The sequence below is a fragment of the Eulemur rufifrons genome, chromosome 6 (genome assembly GCF_041146395.1).
Source record: "Eulemur rufifrons isolate Redbay chromosome 6, OSU_ERuf_1, whole genome shotgun sequence".
Taxonomy (NCBI): domain Eukaryota; kingdom Metazoa; phylum Chordata; class Mammalia; order Primates; family Lemuridae; genus Eulemur; species Eulemur rufifrons.
The window spans coordinates 31,162,501-31,186,430 of record NC_090988.1 but is presented as its reverse complement, the minus strand read 5'-3'; the positions used below and the strand labels follow the sequence as shown (position 1 = coordinate 31,186,430).

Here is a 23,930-nt window from a genome sequence, read left to right as displayed (position 1 = left end):
GGACACTACAAGAAAGGAAAATTACAGACCAACATCCTTGATGGACATAGATGCAAAAATCCTCTACAAATACTAGCAAATCAAATTCAATGACATATTAAAAGAATTACTCACCATGATCAAGTGGAATTCATTCCTGCAATGCAAAGATGATTCAACATATACTAATAAATGTGATACATTACATTAAAAGAATAACAGACAAAAATCATATGATTATCTCATTAGATGCAGGAAAAGCATTTGACAAAATTCGACATCCTTTTGTGATAAAAACTCAACAAATCAGGTATAGAAGAAATGTACTTCAATGTAATAAAGGTCATATATGAGAACCCCACAGCTAATGTTATACTCAATGGTGAATAATTGAAAGCTTTTCCTCTAAGATCTGGAATAAGGCAAAGGTGCCTACTCTAGTCACTTCTGTTCAACATAGTACTGGAAGTCCTTGCCAGAGCAATTAGGCAAAAGACAGAAATAAATGATATCCAAATTGGAAAGGAAGAAGTTAAATTGTCCCTGTTTATCAATGACATAATCTTATATACAGAAAACCCTACAGAAAACCCACCAAAAAAAAGTTAGAAATAATAAAGGAATACATAAAGTTGAGGGATACAAAATTGACACACAACACTTAGTAATGTTTCTATATACTAACAAAGAACTATCTAGAAAAGAAATCAAGAGAATAATCCCATTTAAAATAGTTACAAATAGAGTAAAATATTTAGGAATAAGTTTAACCAAGGAGGTAAAAGGCCCATACACTGAAAACTATAAAATACTGAAAAAAATTGAAGGAGACACAAATAAATGGGAAGTCCCATATTCATGGATTACAAGAATTAATATTGTTAAAATATTCATACTACCCAAAGTGAGCTACAGATTTAATGCAATCCCTATCAAAATTCCAATGTCATCCTTCAAAGAAATAGAAAAAGAATCCTAAAATTTGACATAGAACCACGAAAATCCCCAAATATCAAGGTAAACATGAGCAAAAAGAATAAAGCTGGAGGTATAACACTACCTGATTTCAAACTATACTCCAAAGCTACAGTAATTAAAACAGCATGGTACTGGGGAAAAAAAAAAAAAAAAAAACAGACACATCAACCAATGGAACAGAATAGAAAGCCCAGAAATGAACTCACACGTGTACAGTCAATTGATTTTTGACAAAAATGCCAAGAATATGTAATGAGAAAAGAATAGTCTCTTCAATAAACGATGTTCAGAAAACTGGATATCCACATGCAGAAGAATGGAATTGGACCCTTATCTCACACCATGCACAAAAATCAACTTCAAATGTATTAAAGACTTAAATGTAAGACTAAAAACTGTAAAACAACTAGAAGAAAACATAGGGGCAAAACTACATGACATCGATCTAGTCAATGATTTTTTTTTTAATTTGACCCCCAAAATGCAGGAAACAAAAGCAAAAATAGACAAATGGTATTACAGCAAACTAAAAAGCTTCCACACAGAATAGGAAACAATTACGGGTGTGCAGAGACAGCCTACCGATTGGGAGAAATTATCTGCAAGCCATACATTTTATAAGGTAATATATAAGATGCTCAAACAAGTCAATAACAGGAAAACAAAGAACCCAATTAAGAAAATGGGCATGAGACCTGAGTAGACATTTCTCAAAAGAAGACATACAAATGGCCAACAGATATATATATATTTAAAACAAAGTTCAAATGACTAATCATTAGGGGAATAAAAATTAAAACCACAATGAAATATCATACCTGTCAGATGGCTATTATCAGAAAGACAAAAGATAAGTATTGGTGAGGATTGAAGAAAAGGGAACCCTTGTACACTATTGGTGGGAATGTAAATTAGTACAGCCATTAGGCAAAACTACATGGAGGGTCCTTAAAAAACTAAAAATAGAACTACCATATAATCCAAAAATCCCACTTCTGGATATTTACCCAAAATATTTGAAATCAATTTGTCAAAGAGATGTCTGCCTTCCGATGTTCATTGTAGCACTATTCTCAATAGCCAAGTTATAGAATGAACTCGTCAACAGATGAATGAAGTAAATGTGGTATTTATACACAATGAAAAGTATTGTAGTAGTTTCTATTCAACCTTAAAAAAGAAGAAAATTCTGTCATTTGAGACATCATGGATAGAATTGGAAAACATCATGCTAAGTGAAATAAGGTAGGCACAGAAAGACAAGTACTGCATGTTCTCACTCACACGTGGAATCTAAAACAATCAAAGTCATAGAAGCAGAGAATAGAATGGTGGTTACAGAGGCTGAGGGCTGGGGGAATGGGGAGATGATATTCAAAGGGCACAAGACCTCAGTTAGTTGGGAGAAATACAGAGTTTTTAGTTCTATTACATAGAGTGGTAAATATAATTAAGATAGACTATATTATTTGAAATGTATTGTACATTTCAAAATTGTTAGAATAATTTTCAAATGTTCTTATCATTAAAAAATGTGAAGTATTTGAGGTGATGGATATGTTAACTAGATTGATTTAATTATTCCACACTGTATTCATAAATCATAACATCACTTTGTACTCCAAAAATTTATGCCATTATAAACTGTCAATTTATAATTTAAAAAAAAACTTTGAGGAGCACTATCTCACCTATTCCTTAAGGAGTGATTTTCCATGAAGTTATCACAGTAGATTTTAACAAAATACTTTAAACCTTAATAATCGTGACATATCATGGATATACTTCTAAATGAAAGTGAACTTTTTTAATAGAGTTAAGAGAATTTTTTGGTAATTTGAAAGGATATTTATTATAGTGAATTTTCAAGATTTATTTCTTCATAAGTTTGAAAGCATCTCCTATCAATTCAATCTATCTCTTTTGATAGTTCATTTTTAAAGTAACACCTGTTCATCTTGCGGAAAAGTAACATCTGTCAGCCCAAATTAAGGAATAAAAATAAAACCTGTATGATCCCAAGATGATTACTTTATTTTGTTTTACTTCAGATCAATAGAGTGGTAGGCTTCATTATGGTGGCATATAAGTGAGCAAAATTTGTTCAACCTCTAATTAGAGTTTCATGGAAACTGACTGTTATTTATTCTAAATCTTTAAAAATTATCCTTTAGAATAATTTACATTTCCACCAATAGTGTACAAAGTTTCCCTTTTCTTCACATCCTCACCAAATTTATCTTTTGTCTTTCTAATAGCCATCTGACAGGTGTGCGATGATACTTCATTGTGGTTTTAATTTTTATTTCCCCAATGATTAGCCATTTGAACATTTTTTAAAATATATATATCTGTTGGCCATTTGTATGTCTTCTTTTGAGAAATGTCTACTCAGGTCCCATGCCCATTTTTTTAATTGGGTTCTTTGTTTTCTTGTTATTGAGTTGTTTGAGCACCTTATTGGGCGTTAGATCTGGTATGTTGTTCTTTTGGACCATTTAGTATTTTAAAAATCAAAACACTTCACATGTAAAACCTTATTTCTGGGTTCTCCAAAAAAAATCAGAGGATTTAGGAACACAGGCCTCTAGTGCCTATGGCAACAATTGACCAGGGCTGACGAAGACTGTTATGTTTATGTAAGGCATCCTCTTAAGGTTACTACATCCCCAATGCTCCCTGCCTTTATATTAGACTTGCTTTACTTGTTTTCATTACTTGTTCTTGAGCATTTGAGTTGGCAAGACCGATTCATGCAACCATCCTTCCATGCATGGGACATTTTTGGATATTGTGTGTGACATACTGTTCTATAACCAAAAAGTATATTACTAAGCCCTAGCCCCTACCCTCAAATACCCAAAAGCCCTATACAGCAGGCACAGAAATAAATCATCGTACCATAGTTTAATAAAAATAACGGCATAGATCTTCCCAGAACATTTCGAGAGCTCTGAGAAGCAACCCAGAGTGCAGAGGAAAGTTCACAGAATGATTCTCTGAAGGGGTGTTTCTGATGAAAAAGGAATCAAAGGCAATCTAGACAGAGGGAATAGTGTAGGACAGGCACAGCAGTCAGAAGCATTGATAATTTATTATTAGAGCACAAAGATCAGGAAGAGGGTGAGGAGAGTTGATGCTGGAGAAGCGAAGCAGAAGTCAGACTATAGAAGCCAGTATACTGAACTATCCCATAATAAGGTTTCAGATTATATTTGATTGTTGCCATGAGTTAATCCACATAAAAGAATATTCTAGCTTAATACCTGTCTTACAGCATGAACATTTTTGTTAACTATATTGGATTTAAATCTTTCTAAAATGTATTGCATGTATCTCTCTTTTCTTAAATTATGTTCACAATGCTCAATTTAAGTGTCTTGTGATGACTCACAGGTACCATTATAAGTGTCAATCATTATAGCATGCTGCCAATAAAATATCAATGCTATAGGTGGGATTGAGGCTTATGGGACTTTTCTTCCTACACTAACATTATTCTACCTGAGTAATTCATCTTTTTTAAAAATATAAAGCTGTTACACAAATTGACAGCAATGAAAAGAAGTCTTGTGCTCACTCAGGCAGCACATATATTAAAAGAAAGAAGTCTCAAGTACTGTCTCCTCCCTCTCATGTGTCGTTTCTGATACACTGTAGGCTAAAAATAAAATACCAAATTCATCAGCAATTTGTAAAGTAAATCTTTTTTTTCAGGTTAGGCTAAACACTCTTATAAATTGTATACATGACGTCCGTGCCAACTCTATTATTTACTTAGAGATTCCCCCTATACTTTTTTTTTATTTTAAATTTTCACTCACACTCTTGAGAACGTTCAAGAACAGTGGTTTTCATCCTTTTTATACTTCTGTGCTACATCTGCTCTGGTGGATATATAAAGGCAGAGAGCTCCCTGGACTGGATAGAGATGGTTTAGGCTAGGATATGCACAAGCCCCATTCCTCTCTCTTCTACTCAGGAAACATATGACATGCCATGGCAATATTAGAGAGTTCCAGGCATAAACTTAAATCCCCCAAAATTTATAATAGTGTTATACAGGAAGGAAAACCAATTGCAATATAAGTAGACAGAGTATGACCTCATTTAAAATATATATATTTTATGTGTAAATAGATATTAAAGGATATACATATTAATTGATATATTTATACATATATTTATACATGGATATTAATGTATATGTATGTATCAATAGAAAGATATTAAAGAATATACATAAAAGTGTTTTTAAAAAGTAAATTCCTTTAAGAGTTTGGTTCTTTGATTCTCATTATTAATAAATTATCGGGGGCACACCTCACAAATGTGTAAGATACACCACAGTTAACACAAAAAGATGGTGCTGGTTGCCTGGATGAGTGAAGTGAACCTGTGATAAATAAACATCCTGAGTGACTAAAAATCCAAAATTCCTTTAATTATGGGTGATTCCTAATTGAGTTCTCTTCCTCCTCTAATCCTCCTAAAAGTGGATAAACCAGGTTATACAAAGGAAGAGAAAGAAACACAAAAGATTTAAAAATAAAGATGGTAACTGAAGAAAGTAATACAAAGAGGAAGATAAGAAACTAGGTAAAATCAACCAATTTCAATGGGTCTTGCAAGGATTTGAATGAGCAGTTATGTATTTAGGATCTGTGAATTTGGGACAGTCCCTAAATTCAAAGAACTCATTACTTCATCCTGAATCCCAGAACCTTTCCAGATTAAATCTCTTTGCAAAGCACCCCAATCAAGAGTCTAATGCAAGAGAAATTTAGTATTCTAGTAGCCTCTGCTGTTAATTTGTCTTCTGATCTGGGCAGGCCTACAGATAGCCTACAGTTTCTTCTTATGAATGTTGTATAAGTGTCCACTATTATAAATAAAGTTGTTGGCGACATTCCTATCTGTATATCCTGGGGCACGTGGGTAAGAATTTCTCTTGGGCAGTGGTTCACAAACTTTAGCATGTATTAAAATCACCTGGAGAATTTTTGAAAACACAGGTTGCTGGACTCTGCCCTCAGAGTTTCTTATTTAGTAGGTCTGGCTGAGGGCCTAATAATTGAATTTCTAACAAGTCCCCAGGTGATGCTGAAGCACGCACTTTGAGAAGCCCTGATCTAGGGAAATGGTCTCTAAACTGGAGTACCCATACCTGTGGCATACACAAGATCTTTGTAAGAGGTACAGAACAGACAAAGCTTTACTGGAACCTATTTTCAAACCCTCCATATTCATATATATCATTTCCTAAAACTTCCATTAGATTTCCCTTAGAATACTCTTGTAGTCAAGCAGTCACACTGGTTCTCTATTCCCACCTCCCACTATAACAATCTTCCTTCTTTCACTTTACAAAAGAAAGTCATTCGCCTCACCCATTCCTAGCATTGTTCTAATGTGCAAAGGGCTCTTGAACATTAAGTGTCCTAAATACTAACTAAGACTCCTTTAATCAAGTCACCAAATGTCTCCCCATCCATCTTTTTAAGAGATGTATTTCTAATCATTACTAAACAAAAAATTAAACTATTACTGATCAAAATGTGTAAGATTTTGATAAAAAGAAGTCTGGACTCTGGAGCCAAAATATCTAGGACCAAATCATGAACCCACTACTTATGGCTGTGAAATCTTGAGCAAGTTACTTAATTTTCCTATGCCTCAGATTCCTCATCTGTAAAGTGTGGGTAATTATATTAAGTTCCTCTTAGAATTACTGTGAGCATTAAATAAGCTAATATATGTTAAGTGCTTAGTATGGTACCTGGCACATAGGAATTATTATTTTTAAAATTATTAATTATTATTTTTAAAATTATTAATTGCAAAAACTCAATTCAGAGAAATTTTTATTTTAACTTTTAAACTTTATATAAGTTTATATTATTAATATTGTACTTTTCTTTCAGGAAACTCTTATAGGGTTATCAATAAAAACTTTCAAGAAAAATACGTGTAATTAATATGATGGTTAAATTATATGGAAATATGATTTTAAGTAAAATATGTTACTTAGAGAAGAGTTTATGGACCATATGATTCACCAATCTCACTTTTGGGTATATATCCAAAGGAAATGAAATTAGCACTGTGTAGAGACAGCTGCATTCTCATGTTCACTGAAGCATTGTTCACAATAGCTAGGATACAGAAACAACCTAAATGTCCATCAACGGATGAATGGATAAAGAAAATATGGTACGTAGGCACAATGGAATACTAGTTGGCCATAAAAATGAAGGAAATCCTGCCATTTGTGACAACATGGATCAATGTGGAGGATGTTATGCTCAGTGAAATAAGCCAGACACAGAAAGGCAAATACTGTATGATCTCACTTATATGTGGAATCTAAATAAATTGAATTCATAGAAGCAGAGAGTAGAACAATGGTTACCAGAGGCTGTAGGGTGAGGAAAACGGACAGACATTAGTCAAAGGGTACAAACTTTTAAGTTGTAAGATGAGCAAGTGCTACAGAGCTAATGTACAACATGGGTGGTGATGGATGTGTTAATTCATTTGATTGTGATAATTATTACACAATGTATACGTACATCAAATAATCACATTATACACCTTGATACACAATCTTTGTCATTACATTGCTAGCATTTAGTTTTAATGAATTGCAATTTAAAAAGTGATGTAACATTTTTATTTTCAAATGTTATTTTTGCAACAGACCTGCATTACATCCTTTGTGACTATTTAAACTTACAATAAAAAAATTTAGATGTTAAAGATGTGTAACAGCATAGGTTTTTTCAGTGTTCTTTTAGGGTGTACACAACCTGAATCTCATCAAGATCACTGCCTTACGTATATGCCTAGGGGTGAAATTGCTGGTTATAAGGTATTCTCATATTCACCATTTACTGTTTTACAATTTTTTTTCTAATAAGGTTGTACCCTTTTGGTGTACACTCCCACCAGCTGGCTACAGGGTTTCATTGATCTACATCATCATAGATACTTGATATTATCAAGCTCATTTACTTCTTGCCAGTTTGGTGGTTGTCAAATGATATCTTTTGGGGATTGGTTTGACATTTTCCAGATTATTAAGAAGACTAAGTATAATTGCTGGTCATTGGTGTTTCTGCTACTATGAGAAAGCTATGTGTGTTTTTTAGGGAATTTATAAATTGTCAATATTTTATATGTTGTCAGTATCTTTTTCCATTCTCTAGTCTTGTCTTTCTTTTCTGTTTGTGGTGTGTTTTGACAGTGTTTCTTAATTTTTATGTTGTAAATTTATCAATTTTATAACTTACGTTTTGTGGTTTTTTTGTGACTTAAGAATCATCTATGCCTAAGTCATTAAAATTTTTAGAAGATTAAGGCAGATGTTTTCTTCTTAAATTAAAATTCATCTGGAATGGATTTTTGTATATGATGTGAGGTACAGATCCAATTTCTGCTTTTTTATATATAGACATCAAATTGTCCTAACACTATGTAGTGAAAAATCAATCATTGACTATTTGATTTTCCCAGCTGCCTCTTTCATATAAATTTGATTCAATCAAACAGCCTATTATCACGATGGTATCACATTGGCATAGTAATTAATTATAACCTATGATGCATTCTGATATATGGTAATACAAGTCTCCCCAGATGATTCTTCTTTAATGGAGCATTGGCTATAATTTGGTCTTTTCACTGTGTAAATTTTAGAATCAACCTGCCAATTTTGTTCTTGCAATTTTGATTAAATTGTGGTGCATTTATAGAGCAATTTGTTTAAAAAACTGACATCTTTAAAATTTTAATATCTGTGAAGATGTTATATTCTTGCAATTATATGAATGCTCTTTGATGTCTTTCAATACAATTTTAAGTTTTATTCCATTAAAGTCATGCATGATTTTTGATAGATTTCTTTCCAATGACCTTAAATTTTATTGTTTCTGTGAACAGTCTTTTTATTGTGTTTTCTAACAGTTCATTGCTGACATACATGAGTATAATTGATTTTATTTATTAATCATATACATACTTTGCTAACTCTCTTATTATATCTAATAATTTTTCTATGACAGTTTTGAGCTTTATTATATAGACAATTTTATGCTATCAATGGCAATTTTATTTCTTCCTTTACAAACTTACCATTTTTATTTCTTTCACTTCTCTACTGTGCTAGTTAAAGCTCCAGGACATGTTTGGAGAAGCAGTGATGTGGGCATCATTGTCTTGCTCCCGAATTTAAAAAGGAAGCTTCCAATATGAAAGAAATTGAATAAGACATAAATAAATGGAAAGATATTCTGTGTTCATGAGTTGGAATAAACAATATTGTTAAACTGTCCATACTACCCAGAGTGATACACAGATTCCAAACAATTCCTATCAAAATTCCAATGGCATTTTTCACAGAAGTAGAAAAACAATTCTAAAATTCTTATGGAACCACAAAAGAACCCAAATGGCAAAGCAATCCTGAGAAAGAAAAACCAAAGTTGGAGGCATCACACAACCTGCTTTCAAATTTATATTAGAAAGTTACAGTAATCAAAACAATATAGTGCTAGTATAAAAACAGGCACATAGACCAAAGGGACAGAATAGAGAGCCCATAAGTAAACCCAAGTATATAGGATCAACTAATTTTTGACAAGGGCACCAAGAAGACATAATGGGGGAAAAGACAGTCTCTTCAATAAATGATATTGGAAAAACTGGATATCTACATGCAAAAGAATGAAATTGGACCCTTCTCTTACACCACACACAAAAAATTAACTTAAAATGTGTTAAAGACCTAAATATAAGCCCTCTTTCCAGAAGAAAACATAGGAGAAAAGCTCCTTGACGTTGGTTTTGTCAATAAATTTTTGGATAGGACATCCAAAGCACAAGCAAAAGTAAACATGTGGGACTTCACCAAAATGAAAGCTTCTGCACAGCAAAGAAAATAATCAACAAATTGAAAAAAAACCTCTTCAAAACCTCATAATATTCAGAAAAAAGAAACCTAGTTAAATAAGTTTTGTTAACAGCAAAATTTTCACCCTTTTGGCAAATTTTACCCCATAAAATCTTGGGTGATTGCGGAAAAAAATACTCCCTCCATACTTTCTGAAATTACAGAACTCAAAGATTACACTGAGAATCCAAATGAGGAAGAAAGACCATATTAAGATAAAAATTAAGTTCAAACAATTTTTATCCTTTAAATATGAAATTATTATGCCATGCTTTATTTAAGAAGCAAACCAGAAAGGGAATTTTTCTCATATACTTTCTCATAAAACAACTCTGACACTTCTTTCCTGACATCTTATCAAGTGTAACACATAGACCTATCATTTATGCTCCTAAAATATATCAAAACTAGCACCTTGTAGATAGTAGACATTTGACTAGAATTTGATGAATTAAAATACACTATTTTCCAATTTATCTGATAATATCTGATCACTGGGTCCTCGGTAGAAAGCATAGTTCTTTAATCTCACATTTTTGTTCTTTAATAAATACACGGTAATACTTTTCTTAATTGAAACTAGGTTTATTTTCAACTCTGGTTTTCACAGTGAATCTAAAATAGCTAGAATAATAGGTTTTCAAAACTGGCTACATATTAGAATCATCTAGGTAATTTTCAAAATATATATTATTGCCAGACCCTACCCCCAGAAATTCTGATTTATTTGTACTCTTATAAGTCTTAAGGAATCTATTTTTAAAAAATTATTCAAGTGATTCAGATACACAACTGGATTGGAAAAGCATTGATTAAAATATTTTCTAATCCCTATCATCTGATGTACATGTCTAGATAAGAGCTTGGTAATATTTTTTCTGTGTTCACATCACTTAAAGTGCAACACTCTTCCTCCAGTAATATTTTTTACCATAAGTGTCTAGTGAAGGGATCTCACACTCTTGCAGGTAAGAATGGGGATGGGGATCATTCCTAACCCACTTTGGGTATAAGGGGCACTATAATCCAATTTGGAAAATAATTGATCTAATTTCTAGAAGACAAATTAAAATGAAAATCAACAAAATAACTTTGTAAGTTTTGCCCATGAACAACTTGGTCCAAATCAAAATTATATATTATCAATATTGTATAACCATTTTGCTTAACCATTTTTTCACACTTTCTTGATTTAAAGTTGGATTGTTCCATTTCAGTATTTAAGATTTTTCTGGAGATAATGAGCTTTGGTCTTAGGAAGTTCAGTTTCACAAATCCTTTCAACTTAAATAAAAATTCAAGTACCTTACCTCCTGCAATCATAATAAAAACAAAAAGAGATAAATCCCCATGGGTGTCCTATCAACACAACATAAAAAAGAGAAATTGTTTATATTCATATTTTCTTGTCTGTAGGATTATTTAAAAATATTTAACAAGCACCATTTTAGATGTCAGGCATATATCACGATGCTCTTAGAATTTATCAAATGACCTAAGCTGCAAGAATATAAAATTCCAACATTGTAATGTTTCTGAAAAGGCTAAGATGAAAACATGATATCCTAAAGGCAAAATCTAGTGATAGCATGTGACTTCCATAGAGGAAAGAATTACAGACATAAACCCAATACACTGAAATTATTTTGTATAAGGCAGGCATTGATTTATTCATCCAACAAAGTTTTACTAAGTCCCTAGCAAATGCTATTCACTGTTTGCAGACTAGACCCTTGTCCTCATGGAGCTATGATTCTACTGGAGGGGAAGAAGTATAAAACAGTAAAAGTGAAAACAAACAGCAAACAAACAAAACAGTCAAATATGAGCTCAAGTACTGACTCACAGACTTAAGAGCCATTAATTCTTAGGCAAATTATTTTACCTTTCTGAACTTCTGTTTCTGCATTTACAAGTGGAAATAATATTACCTACCACACAGGCTTGCTGTGAGGATCAAATACACTAAGCTAATGTAAATAAAGCCTAGAACTTGCATAGTCTTATCTGCGTTTTAAAGGCAGCTAGAGAATAAAATCCAAACTTAAATTCTGAACAGGTCAAAAGAATACTATTTGCCTTGTAATCTTTCATGTCTCCTCTTCTTTTTCATTTACCCTAACTCTAGCATACTGAATATCATATTTCATTAATTCTAAGATCCATATTTCTCTCATTTTAATTTCTCTAGATAGAACATGTCTTATAAGACTTCTTGCAATTGCTGTCAGTCAAATGTCAATCATTACCATGACATAATTTTCATCACCAGTGCATGTCCAAACATTAAGAGCAATGGCATCCAAAGCTTCAGAACAGATGACATTCTCTTGAAAAACATCCTGAAAATAGTAGTGAAGCACTCTTTTCAAGCACAAGAAATACATACGTGCATGTATGTCTATGTGGGTGTTGGGGAGGGTGAGGAGAACACAAGGACCAGTGGTGAATCAGATTTGTTTAACAATGTTCTGGAACTGTTAGTCAAAATAGGCTAGCTCTATGTAATTGCAAAGTCAGTTTAATTGCCTAGCACCAAAAGCTTTGGTCTATCATTAATTCTTTGGATTTTTTAAAGAAAATGTTTTTTGGGGGCACAGAGGACAATACTGTGTGGGAAAACATGGGCATTGAAGATTCTGAGTTAAAAAGTGATTCAATAGAGTCCATCCCTAAATATGAAGGAGCTTTAGTAATACAGTAACATTGTTTAAATTATATTTTCTTTTTTATTATGTGCATAAGAATTATATATGGATCAAATATATATCTAATTAAGTATAAGGAGCTGTTTAAAAAGGTATAAAATAAAAATCTAAGACATAGTTTAACTTATAGAACTTAATTTTCTGTTTATTTCTTGAAGATACATAAAATATCAGAGCACGTTACAATTGATAGAAGCTTTGACATGATGGAATATGGCATTCACAGTTGCCAAATACAGTGCCCAGCACATCAAAGGAACTTACACCAATGTTTGTTGAAATAAATTAATGAGTCCTTCAGGAAAGAATACAGTATCTGTCCCTGAATGCCCCTCCAAGAGCATGATTCCTGCAGAAACTCTTCCCCTGGGTAAGTGTGGGGATTTTCACACTGTCCCAGAATCCACTTTTTACAGTTACCTCTGCCACCCTGCAATCTACTCAATGCAAAATTCTGTTTCAAGAAAGCTAACATTTTAATAACAAAAATGAGTTTTTTCCATAACAGTTTAACTCGGAGCCCCGGCCTGAGCAAGCACCACTGCAGTGGGTTTGTACCACCGGTCCCTGGACACACTACCAGGCAGGGCAGGGAGGGAAGTCAGTGCCTAGCAAGTTGCAAGTTTCCTCTCCACCTGAGGAAAGTTTCCCCAGTGGCCACTGGAGGGAGTAGGTACAGGTTCTGGCCGCAGCCACCGTGAAAGTTCACCCTGAAGCCACCATCAGAAGGAGACATGGGGAGGGGGAAAATGGCGGATTAGAAGGAACCCGTGAACCTACACTCCCAAGGAAAGAAAAGTAAATAGGAGGCAGGTGACTGCCGACAGCTATTCTTGGAAGGAACATTGTGAAACCACAGAGAAGCAGCACTGGACTCTCAGTGTGGGGAAAAAAAGGTGACGGGATGATACATTTGATAATACCAAAGCACGCGCTGGGAAGATTAGCAGGATAGAGCGGTGAGGCACCGTGCTCACGTTGCAGGTGCACTGGCCGAGTTGTGAGAGGGCTTTCTCCGCTACCACAGATTGGGGACCTGCCTGGAGTCTGTACAGAGTCATTGCACCAGACAACAGGTGCGGTGAGAACCAGGCAGTAGCTAGAGCCATCCTGAGCTCTCGGGTACACGGCACCAAAGGAAAAGAGGTCACTTTATTAAAAAGACACCTGCACTTAAATGTATATTGCAGCATAATTCACAATTGCAAAGATACGGAATCAAGCCAAGTGCCAAGCAATTCATGAGCGGATTAACAAAATGTGGTATATGTATATTATGGAATACTACTCTGCCATGAAGAAGGGTGAATTAAGTCCTTTTGCAACAATTTGGATGGATCTGGAGACCATTATCTTAAATGAAGTATCTAAAGAATGGTAAAAACAAATACCACATGTACTCACTATTAAATTGGAACTAGCCAATGAGTACACATGTGCACAGAGGGAAGTAAAATTCAGTGGAAATGGAGCAGAGGAGAGGGGGCAGGAGGGGATGGGTGAAAACCTACCTAACGGGTATAATGTACACTATCCGGTTGATGGACACACTTATAACCCTGACTCAAGCATAACAAAATTGATAAATGTAACCAAAAACATTTGTACTCCCATAATATTTTGAAATAAAAAAATTATTTAAAAAAATAAAATAATAGAACTAATTTTTTAAAAAGTTTAACTCTCTAAAAAAATTTTTAAACTACCTTTAGAAATCATGTCATTTCCTATTCTTATTATAACTCTCAAGATAACTTTGCTAGTATTTCCCATAAAGAAAACTCTTCCCAGTTTTGTGTCAGGGGTTTGTGTTGACCTACTACATGTCAGGACAAAATGCTCTTTGTGCAACAAACCGGAGTGGTTGTAATTGAAACATGAAACGTGCCTTGAATAGGCAATCAATCTTAACTTGACTATCCACACTGTAAGAGATTTCTGGCAATTTATATCTTCAGATGAACACCGTGTAAAATGCTTCTAAAAATTATGCAAATCCTACAATGAAATCTCTAGTTTCACACTGTCATTTGAGTCAGTTTCTCTAATCCAACTTGCATTCCAGCATAAAAGCAATTTGATCCACGTGACAGAAATGAAGAGTCAAGGAAAGCTTTGTCTTTTGTCATCTTTAAAGAGTCATGATCAGTTTGCGGATCTTTAGTAAAATTAATTAGTAAGTAATCATTTACAGACTACTTAGTTTCAGTACATTCATAGTTTTCCTTTGGTGACAATATCTGGCAATTTTTCAAAAACTAGTTTCACTGTTTATTGAGGTAAGTGATAAAAGAGAATCTTTTGCTCCTTCCTTTCTTTCTTACTATTTCTGCCAACTACTAGCTGTGTAACATTTGGCAAGTCACTTAACCTCTTTTTTCTGTGGTATATTTTCTCTCATCAGTAAATGGGGATTATAAAAGTGCATACCTCATAGATTTCTTATGAGGATTAAACGAGTTAATACTTACAAAGCACTTAGGGAAAAGCCTAGCACATAGAAGTCCCCAGTAAATCTAGCCATTATTTTTATTATTACTGGATATAATCATATAAGGTCAACTGGAGATGAATAATGAATTCAGAGATTAATAAGTTAGTGATAAAAGTGGGATATAAAGCTTGACCTTCCAAAATGGTCAAGATTTCAATAGAAAGTGGGGGTTACACACACTTACTACCACTATTCATAACTTTTTCTTCCTGTCTTCTTCCTACTTTTCCAGAGTATAACTTGGAGATAATGAGCACAGAACAAGAAATCTTGGTTCAGTAAATCACAGCCAACCTGTGCCTCTCCAAATACTTATGAAAAGAGAGAGGAAAAGGAAAGATGAGTGTGCTTTCCAAGAGCACGACCCGCCTGTATCCAGCTGTGCCTGGTGCGAGCATGATTATCTGGGGTGCTGAGGGAGTAAGGGACTCTGAAGAGCCTGCCAGCCCTCTGTCCACATGTTCCAGCCTGCACTGACATGTATTGGATTTTGCCCACTGAAAAATAGCTTATAGGCTGTTTAAATTTCTGCACATTTTTTAATATCTCTAAATTTCAGCATCATCGTTTATAAAATGGACTTTAAAAATAGCCAAGTGGCTGCTCTGATGAGCAAATTACATTTGTATGACAACTAGAAAAGAACCTGCTACAGAGTAGGTATTCAAAAATTGTTAGTTGTCCCAAATATATGTAAATATTTTGGATTAGTCCTCTACAAAAACAGCAACTCATATTGAACTGTATATAATTCTAGTTAACATCATTCCTCCTCTTCCTTGTAGCTGAGTTAGCTGAATTAGGTAGAGAGCAGTTATGCCGCAATCATATATGTTGTTTGGGTATCTGTAACACTTATTTCTATGTGCTGCTATAAAAAGACATTTCTATAAGAAATGTGATTTAATCAATTCCAATGGCTTCAAGAGTCTTGAGCAGCATATCAAATTTTAGATGCCAAAGTTTAATTGAAATTTGGCATATAGATGAGCACTTCTCCATGTACTGAAAACCAGCAGAAGATTCCTAAACAAAGAGCAATCACAAATGGTAATTTTATCCAACTGGATCCAATTATATTTAGCATTTTTTATAAAAGGGAGAAAACAAGAACGGACTCAAGAAAATGTTTTCCTTTTATGATTTTTACTCTCTTTAGGAGGCAAAGATGAATTGCCTTATGAAGTTACTTCTTATAAGTCAAGGAACATAACTGTCTAGAGAAAAAAATGCAATGTCTTCCTAGAGGTAAACAAACAGAATAAATGTGAGCATTTAAGAACATCTGGCAATCACTCCATAACCTACAATGTTGGCACCCTAAAAATCTGTTCCAGGATAATAATTTCTTGCCAGTGGAGTTGATTACTTCAAGACAGGGCAGGTTTGGAAACATAATAGGTGGTTTCTGTCATGCAGAACATAGACCTTCAAAGTGATCAATTTAAGAGACCCACCATTAATCCAAGTGGCCAGGGGAAATGTTGATTCCTAGAAGAGGAAGGAGAGCCATAGCCAAAGGTGATTTTTACACTTGTTTTTCCCCCAGGAAGCAGCTTCCAAACTGCAAACTTTTAACCAAAGTCAAAGTCTTGGCTTTATGGTTATAGATGTCATTTCAAAGGACATAATTGATTTTAGGATTTTCTCTGCATTCTAAGCTACTATATATATATATAATAAATCATGGTATCATGCATGCTTCATGTAATTTATTTTATTTATCATTTGATAAATATGTCTTGTAAAGAAATGAGCCCTTGACTTTCATTTGGAAATCCTTTATACTGCTGCTGGCTGTCATGTTCTGATGTAACTGCCTCTTTGGGTTCAAAGGATAAAGTCACACCTCTGTGGGTAAGTGGTGGGGTATTTGCTTAAAGGAGTGGACATCCCTAAATGTCAAACATCCAGGAAAGAAGAAGATTTTTTTTAAAAGAAATGAAGTTTGAAAGGTGGATCTTACACAGAGGTAAAAAAGGGGAGAGGGGGTCTTTCTTTAATCTGGGCTAGGACTATTAAGGACTAGATTGAGGATGGCCTAAGGAAGGAAGGGAAGAATGCTTGCTGCCAGTTGAATGAAGCTTGGGCTTAGGCAAGGATCAGTCCTTAGGAGACCCCATAAATGAGCTGGAAGGGAAGTTATAGCCCGCCATCAGTTTTTCCTCTGTGTGTTAATTCTCTTTTGTTATCCCTTAGCATTTAACAGGCCATGAGTTTTTCTGTGTATGTCAGTTCTCTTTGGATATTCCTAAGCATTTAACAGGCCCTACTACAGATACAGCTTCATCTCATGTGTGCACAGGGGACTTTAAGGGGAGAGCCTCAGGCTAGAAAGCTAAAAGAAGAGTGGTATGCTGGTGGCAGCAATGATTAGTGAACAGAGTCTCCAGAAGAAGGTAAGTCTTAGTGAGAGTCAGCTGGAATATAAGATATGGGTATCTCTATGTGAACATTCACTCTTCTACCTAACTTAGAAGATCCAGAGCTGGCATCACTTTATTCTTTATCAGGATAAATACTGAGAAGGAGGAACATGTCTTTGTTGAGGAATGAATTAATTGTCATCTTCTCTTTGCTAGACAGTATGCTAAGTGCAGGGGGATGAAGCACAGCCCCACCACCATAGGCTTACAGTCTAGTGAGAGGAAAGTGTAAAATAAATGAGTGTAAAAAAGTTTAACAGATATTTGGCCAGGCGCATGGGGCTCACTCGTGCCCGTAGTCCCAGCTACTTGGGAGGCTGAGGCAAGAGGATCGCTTGAGCCCAGGAGTATGGGTGAAAGAGCGAGACTCTGTCTCGGAAAAAAATAAAAAGTATAACGGATATTTGAATAGACATATTTACCAAAAATGAAGGAGAGGTAATAAGTATATAATAATTTAATATTATTTATAGGCCTGAGTCCATACTCTAACTTCAATTTTAACTTCTTTAATAGACTAACTAGTCTGCTCTATCATCAATTAATGTCAGAAAAAATTTTCTAACCTGCAGTCTGAATTTTTCATTCCTTTATTTATACATATGTTCAAGAATGAGTTTATTTTGCCTGGAGAAAAGAAGGCTCTGTTTAGGGGATTTTACTTACCTGAGGTCTCTAACATTATATTACCACTCTTAAATCAGGACTTCAAAGACTGGGTTCTAAGGTTCATAAATGAGTTTCAGGTCATTCAAAACCCTCCTGATGTCAGTAAAAATTGCAAAGGATACATAACCCATTGAAAAAAGGTCATTTTTTGCTTTCATCATGTGAAATAGGGTATGGAATTAAGAATCTCTTTGGGTTTCTCCTAGGACTGTGATTCAGTAAGCCACCCTTTAAAAGGTTTTTGTACATATTCATATTTAAAGCGATCCTACCACTACTGGAACACTGACTCTGTATAAAATATTACATTAATAACTAGTGAATAAACAATGCCTTTTATGTAAAAGAAAATCATAGTTCTTACAAGCTATACGTTATTTAACCAATATATCAAAATACATTGAGTGCATTTCCATTGTAAATATTTTGAACTTTAAAGCTCACTCCTTTGAATCCCTGTATCTTGATTAATTTTTAGTATTTCCTCTTGTCTTTGGTGTTCTGTAATTTAAATGACATGTTTAAATGGGTTTTTCTGTTTCACACTAGTACTGTTATACTTCATGAACATGAGAATTCATCCTTTCTGGAAAATCATTATTATCTATTCAAATGTTGCCTCTCCCCCTTCTGGAACTCTTACTTTCTAGCACCATTTCTCTTAATAATGTTTATATTTCCCATTTTGTATACATTTTGAGTACTATCATCAATTATGCTCTGTCTAATCTGCATTCTAACCCTTCCGTTGAGGTTTTTTTCTATTTCAAGAATTATAATTTTCATTTATAAATGTTCTGTTCATCTGTTGTATTAAATGTCTTGTTCTTTTCTTAGGGTTTGATATCTTTTTATATTATAAACACTTTATACACTTGTATTTTATATTCTCTTTCTTATTGTTATATTATATCAAGTTCTGAAGGATCCAACACAGCCATGGCTTATGGTGACTCTCACTCACAGATTATATTGTCTGTGGGCTCTCATTTCTTAGTTGGTTCTTTGTGTGTGTTATCATTCATTATAATGGGCATGTTTTTAGCAAAACTTGCTTTTTCAAAAAAGTCCTAGGCAGTCTAGATTGTTGGTGCTATTCTTTCATAATAGCTTTGTGTTTTACTCTTATAGGAGCCGCAGGAGTATTTTTCAACTTGAGGATTTCTTGGTCAGCTAAATAGTATAAAAAACAAAAACAAAAATTCACATGGCATGCAGGCCCCAATAATGAAATTCTCAGGGGAAGGTTTCTTTTCTTCTTACTAATAAAATTTCTTGTACTCACTCTGTGCCAGGGCACAGGGGGCAGGGGGGTGGGGAGGGCGCTGCATATTTTTCTAGCCTAACTTTTCATTAACATAAGGGTCCTGGTTTTATGCCGGGCGCAGGGCTGTCTCAGTTCCAGCTCCCTGCCTCACCTGGAACCACGGTCTTACCTTCTTTCTGTCTCATATGGACAGTAGATTCCAAGCTTTTTGGTCACAAGATCCATAACTCCCCAAGACAGGCACAGTATCACTTCACAATCTATACCCTGACTTTTAACTTCTTTGTTCTTGGTACATGGTAATCCCTTTTATTTTTTGCAAAATTGGGTAATGTTTTAAAATCATTTTAAATATTTTATCCAGTATTGCTAGGTGTTTGTAACCACAGTTTTTCAGATTTTCTCAGTCTGCTGTATTGCCAGTCCTTTAGTTTATAGTTTATGGTTTTATTATTCATAATTAATCAATTAATCCTAGAAAAAAGTTTAGTTGGACTGTGTTTCAAATCTTGAGACTTTAGAATCCCTTAAAATTTTTTTTTTTAAGTCTGGGATTCTTACCCATGTTCAGAAGTGATGATTTAGAGGCTTAATAAAGGAACTTTGATATGCTTCCTGAGATCTTGTCAGGAGATACACCTTTCTTGCTAATCACTGTTAAAAATTAATCATAATAGAGTATATTAATTGATTGTAAAATTAGATTATATTAATTGATTGTAAAATGAGAAAACTTGAAATATTTTCTTCTAAACACCATTTCAAAATGTTACTACTTATACTATTAAGGCCTAATAATATGTAATTGTTCTTAAGCAAGATAATTTACTACGATTTTTAAGTAAAAGCCCCATAAATACACGTTAAAATCTTTCTACATAAATGAACTATGAAACAGAGTCATAGAATATATCCCACAGAAATGACAACTTGTTAAATATAATGATTTGGGATCTTATAAAGGAAAATCTCAGTGACTTGAGAAAATGGCAATATCCATATCTAAAGTGAACTAGTGATTGCTACTTTCACAAATAATATATCTCCCACTCTGAAAACATATATGAAATTGTATAAATCACAAGTCCAAAGCATATGGAAGAGCTTATTTGTACTCTCTACCAGAAGGAAGTAATTTTCTTTAGCTCTTTCTCATATAACGTAGGTGTGAAGTACTGTGGATTATTGGTTAAAATTTTTCAGTTACTTTCAGTTACTGGAAAAACATAAACATCTTGTCAGAGAAAACAATCGATGAAAAGATGAAAAAGTAACTGTAGAACTCTTTGGAACTAACAGATTCAGATAAGACCAAACTGTAATTCTGGAGCATGGCTCACTCTTAAATTTATTATGGTACCACTGACATAACACAGAGGGTGCACATTATGAACACACATCTTTCTGTTCATCTTGCTGCTGCTCAGTTCTATTCATTAAGAGTGCTCTATGATTCCTGTTATTCTCTAAATAGTAGATAATGTAAAGAATTAGATAAATCAATTGGGCAGTAAAGACACATTTGGAGAAAGCACTGGGAAAAGTTTTCAGAACAACTTGGAATTATTACTTTACTTAGTTTCTGTCACTACTAATATATCACCACAAGTTTTTAAATCAAATTATTTTCCCACAGACACAGTAACAGGTATACAGCTTACAAAATAGTACAGAGCTTGTAGAATAAAATGGAAAAGATTTTGGTCATGGAACAGTCTAATTTTTAAAAAGCAGTATAGCTTTTTAAGTCACTTAATTTAGCCAGCAGGTAATGTTGCCAAAGCTATAACCCTCAGACTTCATAGATCTCAAGTCTAAGCCAACAGAAAAGTCCATCTATGTTTTAAATGTATACCTTCAAAGCAAATTTTAAAATAGCTGCATTCGAAATATACAGGATTGATTTATTTTTCTTTCTATTCTTATTTTTTCCTGACATATATCACGTTGCTTTTCAGTGTGGTTCATGGACTAGGGACCTCGACATCATTTGAGATACTGTCAGAAAAGTAGACTCTTGGGCTGCACTTAAGACCTGCTAAGTCAAAAATCTGCATTTTAACAAGATCTCCAGGTGATTCATATGCACATTAAAGTTCAAATAGTACTATGAGACATAGAACTATTTTCCAATTTAATACCAAGATTTCTTTGGTTGATGATGAAAATGTCCTCAGATATCGGTGATGTTTGCACAACTTTATGGATATATTAAATAACACTGCCTTGTACAACTTAAGTGGGTGAATTTTATGGTATGTGAATTGTACCTTCATTTTTTAAAAAGTAAAAGAAAAGTTAAGTTATAAATGCTTTCAACTTGCATGGCACATAAATGAATGGAACCAGTTCTAATTTTTTTCTTTTATCTTTGAGAAAAATTAGTGTACCATTTTCCTGGGGTTCACCTCTTCCTGAGAAAGGGAACCACAGCAGGCCTGACTCCGGGCAGCCCTGACTATCGGCCCAAAGGCGCACCCATCCCTCAGGCGAGTCTGCCAGGTGCCCGTGGGGCAGAGCCCTCCCTCCACCCAGAGCTGCTTATAAAACTGAGAAGCTTGAGAAACCGCTTGCGGATGGATGTGACAGGTCAGGAAACTTGGCTACCCAATCAAGTAAAGGGGCACAGGATTAGAAATACTATGCGCCAGCGGCACGTGTGGTCGCAGGGGTGTGAGGGAGGGGAAACTCGATTCCACTCTCTGCTGACTCACTACCTCTCCTCAACTCCCTTCAAAATACCGCACCTTCTCCCAAGTCAAGGCTCCGACTTAGAGGCCACTTCGACCCCCGACCCCGGCGCCCTCACTTCTACAGTTCGCTAGTCTCCCTGCACGCACCCCTAAAAGGCTGGTCTCCCCCACGTCCGGTGGAAAAGTCTATCGGTTCCATTTTCCTGTCTTGGCCCCAGGGCCTGAGTACAGGGAAGAGGATGTGGGGGGTGGGGGGGCAGGTCCATCCACTCCCTTGCACACCTCCAAACTTTCCCCTGTTCGGCGGCCCCGGGCCCCGAGGACCTGAAGCGCTCAGGCAGGCAGAGCGTGGAGACCGCCCCGCACGCGGGCTCCCAAGTTTCCCGCACGCACCAAGGCGGCTCCAAGGACCCCTAGACTTCGAGTCATTCTTCCACGTAGGATAAAGCGTCACGAGGGCGCACATTTGAATCAGCCCCCTGTTCGGATCACGCCTGTTGTGCCGTGACTGGGGAGTCTATTGGGGGCGCAGGGTGCCGTGGGCTGAAGAAATTGACCAGCCATCTGATCACCTGTTCTGGGGATGTTACTCCCCCGTCTCACTCTCGCGGGCAAACACATCCGTGCGTGCTCAACCAGGAGCAAACCTAGCCCCGCGCGCGCCCGCCCCTCCGCTCCCTCGGGTCCCAGCCCTGGCTCGCGCAGACCTAGCAGCGCCGGCCCTCGCAGGCTCACCCGCGGGTCCGGACAGGTCCCGCGAGCGCACAGCCTCCCGCGGCGCAGCCCGCGCCCGCCCCGCCCGCGCTGCCCGCACTCACAAGCTGGGGTAGTAGCCGTAGGGAGGTAGCTGGGGCTGCGGGCAGCCGTCGTCTCCCAGCTCCGAGTCCATGAGCAGATAGTCCTGGCTCTCGTTGCGCCGCGCTCCGGCTCTGGCTGCAGCCCGGGGAGAGCCGCCCCGCCGGGGCCCGAACGCCGGGCTCTGGTTCATGGCGGGAACGTCCGACTGGCCTGGGCCCCGCCGCTGCTGCTGGAGGCGCGTCCGCAGTCCTAGCGGGACCCGATGCGGAGGGGCCGCGTCGGCCGCCGAAGTGGTCCTAGGCAGACCGATGCCCAGGGGACCAGGGGGAGAGACGGGGAGTAGACGCCTGGCGGTCCCGGCTCCGCGAGTGGCTCCCGCGCCGACTCGGAGAGTAGTGACCACTTGGCGGGGAGCAAAGGGGACCTTGACCTGAGCGCATCAGGCTGAGGGGACCCCGCGAGGATGCGGCCGGGGCTGCCGGCCAGAGAGGACAGGCGGGGCCGCGAGTTGCAGCGAAGCTTAAGGGCGGAGAGCAAGAGACCGGGCTGAAGAGTTACTATGTCAACCGAGACTCTCCAGCCCTCCTCTCCCGCCCTCTTCCCCCGCACACTCAGTCATAATCCCCACCTTTAAAGGGATCGGAACGACGTTCTAGGAGCAGCCAGAGCCTGTCCTGTGCCACAACTTTCAGGGCCGGGATGAACCTAAACTAGGCGGAGCCAGACACGCACTTTTTTTTCTCTTTTTTTTTTTTTCTTTTCTTTTTTTTTTTTTTTGCCCTTCTACATTCAGAGTCTGCTTATTTAGAAACAACACAAACTGAGGACATTCTAGGAAGCTTCCGCTTAAGTAATACTATTGAGGAACCAAGGAAATCTGTTTTTCAAAAGAGGCACAAGCGAGCCTCTCCTTTCTCCAGACTGCCCTCATGTTCCTAGGGCATTTTCTCTCTTACTCCCAACTCCCG

The 23,930-nt window shown here is 36.4% G+C and overlaps 1 protein-coding gene across 2 annotated transcripts in view; it reads right to left on the bottom strand.

The window, feature by feature from the left end:
- TRPC6 (transient receptor potential cation channel subfamily C member 6) overlaps window positions 1-23,663 on the bottom strand; it is a 119,153-nt gene extending 95,490 nt beyond the window's left edge. Inside the window, exon 1 of one of the 2 annotated variants that reach the window (XM_069469026.1) lies at window positions 22,983-23,663. In XM_069469026.1, coding sequence (XP_069325127.1) covers window positions 22,983-23,152 — 170 coding nt within the window. In that variant the 5' untranslated portion in view covers window positions 23,153-23,663. The remainder of the gene's footprint in view (window positions 1-22,982) is intronic. The other variant, XM_069469027.1, reaches the window with a different exon arrangement.
- Window positions 23,664-23,930: the final 267 nt, after the last annotated feature.